This window comes from Notamacropus eugenii, chromosome 2 (genome assembly GCF_028372415.1).
Source record: "Notamacropus eugenii isolate mMacEug1 chromosome 2, mMacEug1.pri_v2, whole genome shotgun sequence".
NCBI lineage: Eukaryota > Metazoa > Chordata > Mammalia > Diprotodontia > Macropodidae > Notamacropus > Notamacropus eugenii.
Genome location: NC_092873.1, coordinates 477,917,136 through 477,928,807, shown reverse-complemented (window position 1 = coordinate 477,928,807; position 11,672 = coordinate 477,917,136). Strand labels below are relative to the sequence as shown.

Sequence of the window (11,672 nt, the reverse complement as noted above, 5' to 3'; positions counted from 1 at the left end):
TATAACACAGAATTGATAACTAGAAGGGGAACACTAAGAGACATTGGTATAGTTTTTAAGGTTCCAATCATGAGGGCCCACTGTGAGAATAATTATCCATTTCGTTTCCACTGTCCACTCACTACACCAGCTTTGGTTGGATTTTCCCCTTTGAGACACATGTTGGGCAGTCTTGCTCAAAACAGTGACGTTGACATCTGTTCACTCTGTGGTTGGGGCATTAGCTGTGGATTGTAGAGGCTGGAGATTAAAGAGTTGCATTCTCTTTTAAATACCCATTTTGTTTCATAGACACATTAACCACAGATGAGGTGAAAGGCCACAGAGTGTGGGGTGAGTAAGAACCAGGAGAAGGAAAAGAAACTTTTTTTTTTAAAGAAGAAATTAGCAGATGCTGCTAAGACTTTCCGACAACCTTCCTCCCACCTTGAAACTCCCTCTCAAGGCACAGGAAGTTCACTGACCATTGTCAGGGCATAAAAACTCAAAGGGGTCCTCAGTCTTCATTCTCTCCTCCAGACACCTCAACCCAAAAGCAGCCATGAAACTCCTCTTCCTGGCTCTCTTCTGTTTCTGTAGCTTCACACAGTTCACTGTGGAAGGTAAGCTGGGAGATGAATTGCTAAAATTTGATGATGGGATTTCAGAAAGCATGAAGCTGGGAGACAGGAAAGCAATACTCTCATTTGGCTCTGGCAAGACTTACTAGAGATAGATCGCTTTTCCTGTGGTACTTAGGGATAGTGCTTTGGGTTCCCAGTTTGGGATCTGGAAGTGACTATGCCCTATATCCATAATGTTTGGTGACAGATCATGAGAGAAGAGACACAAAGGAAAGAAAATCATTATAGAAATAGCAATATAGATTAGCTCTTACAGATGCTGGTATTGATCACAAAGGAGGATGCCATGAGAGAGTGCACAGATAGATCATTGTCAACCTATTGTAACTATCAGAAAAAGAATTCCAAATGAATGCCAACCTGATTGTTGGTGGTGGTGAGGACATGTCATTGGTATTGGTTTTTTGGAAGACAGATTGTTCTTCTTATTCCTTTTCTTCTTCTTCTTACTTTTCCATCTTCATTTTTGATGAATTTGCCAAAGAAGTCCTATTCTGATGTCTCATTGTGAGGGGAGGGAGTCATAAGATATGGGAGATTGGGTCAAACTAAGCTCGCCAAGCTGTGAATGCGTTCTGCTAATAACCTTTATGTCTGCTACGATGGAGAGATGGGTTACTGATAAGAATGGCTGACAGGGACATAGTAATGTAATTTTCACAAAATTCTTTGTGTCTATTTTAACTCTCGTAGCTATTTATTGCTGTAGGTACTATAAGTACCCAGTAAGGGTACTTAGTAGGGACAGCTAGGTGGCGCAATGGATAGTGTGCCAAGCTAGGAGTCACAAAGACTTATCTTCCTGAGTTCAAATGTAGCCTTAGACACTTACTAGCTGTGTGACCCTGGACAAGTCACTTAATCCTCAATTTTCCTCAGTTTCCTCACCTGTAAAAGAAGATAGAAAAGGAAATGGTGAACCACTCCAGTTTCTTTGCCAAGAAAACCTCAAAATGGGGTGACAGAGAGTCAGACATGACTGAAATACCAAAGTACTATAAGTATTGTGCTCATTTTTAGGGGGAGGCTTTGAGGATCAAAGCAGTTAAGTGATTTACTTACTGTCGCACAACTAATACATATCAGAGAAGGGATTTGAATTTAATTCACTTAAACAAGCTTTCATTAAATTACCTACTATGTGCAAAGCTTTTTGCTAGACTTGAGGGATAACACGGTTATTATACTATAGGAGAATTGGCCTCTTCTGACACCAGATGTTCAACTCTTTCCATCCCACCAGCTTGTCTTTAACCTTGGACGACCACACTCAGCTCAAGAGCTCCCACTTCTATGTGGTCTCCATATTTTTCATTTGGTCTCTCTGGTTCCTAGATAGAAGTGCATTCTGCTCCCAGGGGTGGTGTAGTTAAGAGTCTGGGCAATAGCTAATGTTCACAGACTTGATTATTTTGGCCAGTTCTTTCTCTAGGTTGAAATTTTGCACAGTGTAGAAGTAGTTGATGTTCGGATTTGAATGAGACTCCAGGGAGGCAGGAAATAGGACCCATGTCTGAGTCTTTATTAAAGCTAGGTTGGGGACACCTAATTCTGACTGATTAGCACTACAATATTCCTCCTCCCTGTGCCTCAGTTTTCCCATTTATAAAGTGGGAAAAACCATCTTTGCTCTCTGATTTGACTCCTAGAGACATTATGATATTTACTTAGGTTAATGATGAAAAGCCTGAAGTCCCTTGGGGAAAAGATTTTGTGGTTATGTATGATTTCTCTCAGGAGGAAAAAAAAGTGACTTCACCGGATAATACAAGAATCGAGAATTCTTATAAAGTAATTCAGAGGAAGACATCAGGTTTCTTTCTTACACTGGGTTCAGAGAGCATTCAGTTTCAAAATAAATTGGCAGAGATGAAAAAAGGAAATGTTTGGAAGGGATATGATTAGTGTCAAAAGGAGAAAGTGGAAAGAGATGGGGAGGAAAGAGGGAGATATATTTGTTTGGATCCATCTAAAAGACTTGCATTCCAGTATCAGTGAGACTTTCTATTAAGTGCTAGGTCATCATGAACTAATCATTAATATTACAAATTCAACACTTCCATATCTGGCTTTGCCAGTTTGAAGCTAAGGCAAGTATCTATAGCAGAAAAGGAACACCAGCTATTAATATGGATTAAGTTTTACTTATGCACACTATTCTTTTGTCCCTGTGTCTCCTCCCCATTCTGCGGAGTAAACCTAGTCATTAAGTAAAACATATAGAACTTCAACCTGAACTCTCCTTAATAATTTCTAAGTATGAATACACAGTGACCTCCTTTGGCCAAGATATCTCCCAATATTTCAATAAAAACATATCTCTTCTGCGTTATTATATGAAGAATACAGGATTTTGGAATCAGAGGGTCTGGGTTCAAGTCTAAGTTCTGCTACAGGTATTTCCTGTATGACTTTATCTATTAAATGAGGGAGAAGGACAGGTGGGATGTAGGATTCCATCCAACCTAAATTCTAGGAGTTCATGTAATGGTTTTAGCTACATAAATGCAATGGGAATTTTATAAGAGAGAAAAGATGAAAACCCCACTTTTATGCGACTCACAATCTAGTACAGAGGTTGTGTGGTATAGGAGATACCAAACTATATTTAGAGTCAGAGGTTAGAATCCTAGGGTATTCTTGATCCTTGCCTCAAGATGATTCAGAAGAAAACACTTTATCCTTAGTGGTCATGGAAATGGAAATGAACTTAACACAGAAGGCACTCTGCTTGAAGGCTGGACCTTTTGACAATGTAACCTTAGTTCCTAACACCTTGCTCGGCACATAGGAGGTATTTAATAAATGAAGGTTGAGTGATTGGCTATCTCATTGGATACTATAGCTTTCCTCTATTTTAATGACTTAATTAAAGGATAGATTTATTTCTTTACCCTTTTCTTTTCTTTTTGTTTTTGACTAGGTGTGGGAAGTGAAGTCATGAAAAGGAGTTTTTGCGTGAGCCTGACAAGCAAGCCCCTACCTGTCATCTCAGTCAAAAGCTACCTCATTGAAGAGGGCCCAATGAGAGCAGTGATGTAAGTTTATATAAGCACCAGCTTCTAAAGAGACAATGAAATCCTTCCCTCCTAAAAAAAGTCCTTAGGAATAAAGTCTTTGCCTCCAATGAATCCCTGTCTCTCACCCTCCCGGCCAATTTTCTTTCAGATGTATAGTGGAAAATTGTTCCCATTGGTTCAAGTTAAATAACTGTGTCCCTACTACCAAGGGTTGAAAAACTCCAGAACTTTTAAGAGGTTCTTAGTCTTTGTTGCCTAACAGGGAATATTATGCTAATGTCTCTAACCAGCTCACCTAAGAAAATAGACTGCAAATTTAAAAATGTTAACAACATATTGTCAGGGAACAGTTATTGGATTCTCAGCTTGACAACTTGGGTTCAAAACCCCAGATTGCTAGTCATCTTCTTCTTTGGTCTTCATTTTCCTTTCCAACAAAATGATGGGGGGTTTAGCTAACTCATCCCTAAGGTATCTCCTAATTTCAAGCCAGTGATCTCATGATCCCAGATGTTCAGGAATGGATTCATGGATGGGAACCTCCATCATAATTCAAGTGTATGAACTATTTGATGTGAGGTCTTTGGATGCTGGCAGAGCTATATTGAGGAAATATACCTCAGAGGAAAAAGAAGGAAAGGAAAGGGATAAGCATGAATATATCACCTGCGATATGCCAAGTGTTTTATTTTAAACAAATATTATCCCATTTGATCCTCATAACAACCCTGAAAGGTTGGTGTTATTATTATCCCCATTTTTACAGTTGAGGAAACTGAGACAAATAGAAATTAAATAAATTATTCAGTATAACACAACTCGTAAAGTGTCTGAGATTAGATTTGAATATAGGTCTTCCTGATGTCATGCCTGGCCCTTTATTCAATGGGCCTGACCAGCTGCCTCAGAAATTGTCTTCAATATGCCGATTGCCAGATAATGCTTTGCTTATGTCCACAGTCATCCTATTGACCAACATGTATTTCTAATTTTTTTTAAAACTAAGATAGTAACATGAGGGAACTCCCCCTTGATGAAAGAATGAGATGTTCATCTTCATGAGATGAAGACTGTTAAGTGAATACAGGAAAGCAATCATTATTGTTAGCTCTTGATTTAGCATTCATTAAGTCTTCTCCAAAAGTAATCCAAGAGTAATTACTTATGTGCAGTCTAATCTGTGTCCTTGGCCTGATAGAGTGATAAGATGATTAATTATTCCTCTTTCTTTTCCTTCCATTGCAGTTTTGTCACCCGCAGAGGAATTAAAATCTGTGCTGATCCTGATGTTAATTGGGCCAAAGGAATCATGAAAGCTGTGGACAACAGAAACAAAAAGAGAAATATGATTCAGACTAAGCCAACAGGATCCCAACCACGCACTGACAGGACCATGACCATGTCTGGAAAGCCATCATCTATCTAGGAGTGTTATAGAATGGAGAGAATCAAGAAGATCTGAGTTCAAATCCTGCCTCAGACTTTTATTAGCTGTGTGACTTAACCTAGCAAGTGACCTAACTAGCAAGTCATTTAACCTATCTCAATTGCCTCACTTATAGAATGAGGATAATAGCTTTAAAATCTACTTCACAGGGTTGCTGTGAAGACCAAGAGGGAGCACTTATTTTTAGTGCTTTGTATATCTAAAAGTACTGCATACATATTCACATTGATATAAATAAATTATTGCTAGCACCTTGTATTTCCTTCTGCCTTTCAAAGAAAATAAAGTGACTGTATTCACATGGATGGATCATATCATACTCACCCTTCAGCGAGGACTATATGAGCCAGAAGACACTGTATTTTCATGTTTCATGTTCATTTTTTTCATATTCATCTTAGAATCATGATTAAAATATTTATTATTTTGAACACTCCTCTTATTTTTTCAGAATAATTTGGAAAAGTTTATTCTATCAGAAAAAAACTGGTTTATGGTGAACCCGTGGTGGAAAATAGATTGAATTAGTTTTTGTCACAATACTGATGAATTTTATAATATAACACATGAACAGCAATGGCATCAGCTCACATTTCTGTACTGATTTAAGGTTTGCAATAAGTTTTCCTCATACCACTCGTGCTAGGTAGGTGATGCGAATATTAGCTCCATTTTACAGATGAGGAAATGGAATGAGTGAGATTAGGTGAGATGCCCAGGGCTCCACATTACTGGTAGTTCTAGTTCATATGTCACATGATAAAAAAAAAAATCTCTGCTAGTGTCTATGGCTGAGCATCAGAAGGGGAAGAGCAAGAGGGGAAAAGGCATTGGACTAAGAGTCAGGACAGCTATTCTAGTCCAAAGTAGATGAATAGATAGGTAAATTGACTGATTGATTGATAGATAGATAGGTAAAGCATTTACTGAATGCTTACTGTGTTTATGGCATCGTAACCAAAGAAACAGAAATAAAACCAGCAAGACAATCCCTACAATCAAGGAATTCCATTCTGATGGGGGAGCACAATAGACAAGGAAGTAGCTTGAAAGTGATGTGGATACATCAGAAGCTCACCTATGACAGCCTGGCATCATAGCGACAGAGTCTAAGGTTCCACTTTTAGGGGGAAGGGTACAATAATTGGAATTCAAGCTCAGTCAAGAACTAGCTGTGTGACCTTGGAGAAGTTAATCTATTTTCCAATGGGTCAGAGATTTGGAGCTAGAAGGAGCTTTAAAGTCAACTACTCCAACCTCCCATTTTCTAGATGAGGGACCCTCAGTTTCCTTACTCCTAAAATGAAGAGGTTAGGTCTGATTACCTTTAAGGTTCCTAGTAGCTCTAAAATTTCATTAGTCCATGATTAGTTCTATTATAGATATTTTTAGGATGAGCTGGATTATAAAATGCAAATCATCATGATCAAAATCAGCTGCCTGCATACTGCTAACATGTCCTTTGTCACCCTCTATCAATGGGGCAACTGATACGCTAATTGGTCCTGCTGGGTACTGAATCTATGCCACTGACCTCATTAGCATAAGCAGCTAATATTATGTCTCATCTGGCTTTAAGGGGCATAAAGATTAGCTAGTAAATGGCAGAGCTCTAAGAAACAAGCACTGAGATAATCACTTTCTGGGGTCACTCCTGCCCAGAAATCCAATAGTTTTGTTTCTTCGTCTATCTGGTAATGTTCTTGTAGGAACTTGGGATGGCTTATCTCTTTATGACCTGTTGACTCCTCATTAAGAAGTCCAATGGACAGGACTTGCCATCTTTCTTTAACAAGGTTACATTAGTAGTATCTGTCTTTGGTGTTATTTTCTTTCTTTTTTTAGGTGGGGGGAGAAGAGGTTAGTTTCTTCTATTTTTGGTAGTCTTTCTCTTTCTTCCCAAAATCTAAAGTCAGCATTAAACCTTGGAAACACATGCACTTGAACGTATTACATTATACATATGTATATGAACATAATCACAGAGATGCATGGATTCATCCCAACCACACAAGTGTGCTAACATGCATGGGTGCACACCCAATAAGATATACTTCTTTGGACACTCAATCGTACCCCTGTCTGTAAGCTAGATAGGGTATCTGTGTCTTTTATGAAGCAGATTAATGATGCTGATGGGGCAAGGTGCATGCAGGGGATACAACTGAGAAGGAGGAATGTTTTAGAATCTCATGTAAGAACAAAGAATGCTCACCAGGAAATAAGCCCTTCTCCCACATTAACCAGATGAGGCAGTAGAACAGGACTGAGGGAAGGCTGGTCCCTGGAGGCCAATGGGAAAGAGGGCAGATGCTCTAGCTGACCTAGACTGGTTCCTCCTTTGTGTCCTTGAGCTGTACAATGAGGTGGATAAGCTGTGAAGAAAGTGTTTCCTAGAGCCTAAGGATGATACTTGCCAAGGAAGAGATCTACTTTCCCTTGAATATTCCCTTAGGCAGGCTAGGGGGCTGAGGTCCCATTCCCTTTGACAAGAACCAAGGGAAACCTCTACACAAAGCCCAGAGGATCTCAGCTTTCTTGCTCTGCAAATGTATTGGGTCTTGGATAAGGAAAGAACTCATTAACTCAGAACTCATTAACCTTTCTGGGACGTGGCAGGGCGTGAGGAGCATGGAAAGTGGGAGTGAGGTGGGCAGAAAATGGTGATTAGTTATCCTTATCCTTGGTCCCATGCTTCAGAATCTGGGTGAATTCTACATAGTTGAAGCTGCCCTTCTTGTTGATGGGTGCCCTTTAGTATATCTCATTCCCCTCCTCTCTGTGAATCAGTCACCCATGGTGGTGAGCAGCTCCTGAAGATGATCCATGTGGATGACTCTTGAAGCCTCCTCATCAAATCAAGTTTTGGATTTTGGATAACATCTTTGTGGTCTGTCCCATTCAACTTCTCTTCAAACATAGTCAGGGATGTGGTAAAACTGATGGGCTGAGGGACCTCACTCACTCATTCCTTTCAAGTATTCATTTGTGGAGTTCTTCCCAAGGAAGGCCAAAATATCATGGAGGTCCTCTTTGTCAAGGAATTCATCTCAGTTATGGTCAGTTATGTTGAGGGCCTCCTCAAATTCCTGAATCTGAGACTGGTCCAACAGGGTAAAAACACTGGAAATATTCCACTGGGAACATTTCTTTGTGGTCTTAACTTTGGCCTGTTTGCTCAGCATCTTGGCTTCTTGGGAGGAGTATGCCTGGGTCCAGGCAGAAGGAATAGAGGGGGCAGCAGTTTTGGTGGAAGTGGGGAAGGAATGAATTGGTGTCATTTTCCTGCCATGGTCATGACCGCCATGTTTATTCCCCTCTCTAGGCTACATCTCTGCACTTGAGGTCTGTGTTGCTGTAGCTTGGATTTTCTTATCTCCCCTACCTGGTTTCTTTGTCTTTCAGTCTTACCTAACAGACAAAACACAAGTTTTCCTCTTTCCTATCTTAATTCCATAAAACAATATACAACCCTCATATTTTTTAAGGGATCTTTACTAATTACTCCATTGAAACTTAATTGTGAGGTTACAATGCACAAATAGAAAGGTTATATTGCCACAAATGTTAGTCCTGGTCCTTTATGACTCAGTTTTAGACATTAGGACTTAGTCTCCCGTTTCTTAACCAACTGGCTTTCAGATTTTGTCTGGATTTATCCAGGCTACTCCTGTCTAGACTGGATGCCAGATCCCTTTCTAACTAAGGTCTGGCATGTGGCTAAGGTCTTCTAGAACCTATTTTGTTTTCTACTTTTGCTCTAGACATGAGAACACCAGACTTATAAGTAATCCTTCCTTCTGTATCAAATCTATGTACCACAGTGAAGTATCATTTGACTTCAAGTCTGTCAAACAAAAGCAGTCTGGTTCTATTAACCCTGGCAAATGTGAGAAGGAAAACCATAGGATCATTTAGACCATTCCACCAACAGGTTTCTCAAGCTAGCTCATGCTCTGGAAATGGGGGCCAGAAGTATCTGAAGACTTAAAATACAGCCTGAGTGACATTTATGAAATGTGGATGTCTCCTGCCCTTAAAGATTCACTGGAACCTGGAAGCTGGTGCTGGCTGCCAGAAAGTGAGAGAATCTGTGAGAGAACTGGATATTTGGATATTCATTTACTCCTACATGCATTGTACTTTAGTTGGTCTGTAAATTTATCAGGCTTGCTTTTTCCTTACTCATACCAATTGAAAACTCTTCAGGACTTCTTATCTTATGAATTTGGGAGAGGGGGATGTAAAAAATAGCATTTTTCCCAATGAACAAAAATCTATTCTTCCCCTTTCACACCTACCCCTATGTTACTTAAAAAAGAAGGACAAACACAATACTTATAACAAATATGCAAGGTCAAATAAGTAAATTACATCACTGTCTATATAAAAACCATATTTCTCAGTCTGTTCCCTGAGTTCATCATTTTTTTGTCAGAAGGTAGGTGGTCCTCTGGAATCATAGTTGGTCAATGTGTGGATCAGAGTTCTTAATTCTTTCAAAGTTTTTTGTCTTTACAATGTAATTACTGTACAAATTGTTCCCCTGGTTCTGCTCTCTTTATTCTGGATTAGTTTATGCAAGTCTTTCCATGTTTCTTTGAAATCATTTCTTACTGCACAATAATCAATATGCCACATTTTGTTCAATCATTCTTTAATTGAAGTTCAAATTAGTTCAAATTCTTTGCCACCACCTATAGGGCTGCTATAAATATTTAGATTTGTGTCCTTTTCCTCTTTCTTTGATCTCTTTGGGCAGTTTGGTCTTAACAGTAGTTTAACTGAGTCAACAGATAGGCACATTTGAGTAACTTTTTTGGGCATAGTTTCAGATTGCTTTTGAGAATAGTTAGCTGACTCCATAGCTTTACCAATAATGCATTAATGGCCTGTTTTGACCTGTCTTAGTTTTTGTCTTTTTATTAATCTGGCGACTATTAGGTGGAGCCTCAGAAGTGTTTTAATAAACATTTTTCTAAGTATTAGTTATTGGTAAAACTTTTTTACATGGCTATTGGTAGATGAGGTTTCTTCCCTGAGAACTTTCTGTTCATATTATTTGATCATTTATCAATTGGGTAATGGCTCTGACTCTAATGTGGGCAGCTAGGTGGTGCCAGATAGAGTGCCTAAACAGGAATCAGGAAGACTTCTCTTCTTGAGTTTAAATCTGTTAGACACTTACTGTGTGACCCTGGGAAAGTCACTTAATCCGGTTTCCCTCAGCCTCCTCATTGGTAAAATGAACTGGAGTAGGAAATGGAAAACCATTCCAGTATCTTCACCAAGAAAATCCCAAAAGGGGTCACAAAGAATAAAATATGACTGGAAAAATGACTAAACAAATCTTATCATACAAAATTTGAATGAGTTCCTTATAGATCTTTGAAATGAGATCTTTATAAGAAAACATTACTGCAAAGATTTTTTCCCACTTAGTTATTTCCCTTCTAAATTTTTTATATTTCTCTTGACTCTTATGTTTGTATTTCAAAGTTTCTACTCAGTTTCAGCCTTTTCATCAAGTATATTTATAAATCTATAATATTAAAGATCTATTTTTTCTGTTGTAAGATTATATTTAATATTGCTGGGTAAGTTATTATTGGTTGTAAACTCGTATCTTTCCCTTTTGAAACAACATGTTCCAAATTCTCCACTACCTTAAAGTAATGGCTGCTAACTCTCGTCTTTTCCTGACTTTGGTTGTTTGTCTTACTGACAGTGAATTCTTGTTTTCTAGTTACTTATATTGTTATTTTTTGATCTTGAAATTCCTGATTTTGGTTATAATCTTCCTATTAATTTTCATTTTGGGGTTTCTTTCAGAGGTAATGGGTAGGTGTTTTTCTATTTTTACTTTGCCCTATAGTTCTAAGAGATCTGATCAGTTTTAATTTATGATTTAATGATAACTAATTTATCCTTTTTTGGAGGGGAAGGTCATAACTTTCATGCAATTCAACGATTCTTAAATTCTCTCTCATTACTCCAGACGAACAGCTTTTTTATATCAGATACCTTATATTTTCTTCTATTTTTCAGTCTTTTGAATTTGTTTTTAATATTTCTTCTTGTCACTCAATTCTGTCTAATCCATTATAATTTTCAAGGTGTCTATTGCTTGGGTAAGATTATAGTTTTTATGTCAAGCTATTAATTTTCTTTCCAAGTATTTCCTTCATAGCTCTTATTTTCCCCAGTTATTTCCTCTATACTCTCATCTTATTTACAAAATCATTTAAAAACTCTTAAAAGTGCACTTTTACTTCATTTATTCCAGGAATTCTATTAGACCTTGTTCTATCCCAGCTTTGTTTTCTTTAAGGCTTTTTTGTAGACATTTAGAGTAATTTTTTCCTTCTGGGTTTGTAGCTTAAGCATCCCTGTTTTGCTTTCTTCAGCTTAATGATGCTTTGTGAAAAAAATAGGAGAATTCAGTCATGGGGAGTCTATTTTTCTAGTTCTAGATATGGAGGATGCCCTAGGAGGTAGCATAGCCATGGATTCTGTTCACACTGTTAACTCTCTATAGCCATTTTGGTTCCATCCTTGGATGGGTGCTGGGCACCTATCTAC

The 11,672-nt window shown here is 38.3% G+C and overlaps 1 protein-coding gene and 1 pseudogene across 1 annotated transcript; one reads left to right on the top strand and one right to left on the bottom strand.

Annotated features, from left to right (window-relative positions):
• The first annotated feature begins 336 nt into the window (after positions 1-336).
• On the top strand, positions 337-5,521 carry LOC140529790 (cytokine SCM-1 beta-like). The gene is made up of 3 exons (XM_072648711.1): positions 337-602; positions 3,547-3,661; positions 4,889-5,521. Exons 1-3 carry the CDS (start codon positions 542-544, stop codon positions 5,067-5,069), a joined length of 357 nt encoding a protein of 118 aa, XP_072504812.1. The 5' UTR covers positions 337-541; the 3' UTR covers positions 5,070-5,521.
• Positions 5,522-7,757: 2,236 nt separating this feature from the next.
• On the bottom strand, positions 7,758-8,275 carry LOC140524196 (myosin regulatory light polypeptide 9 pseudogene; annotated as a pseudogene).
• Between the last annotated feature and the right edge of the window lie 3,397 nt (positions 8,276-11,672).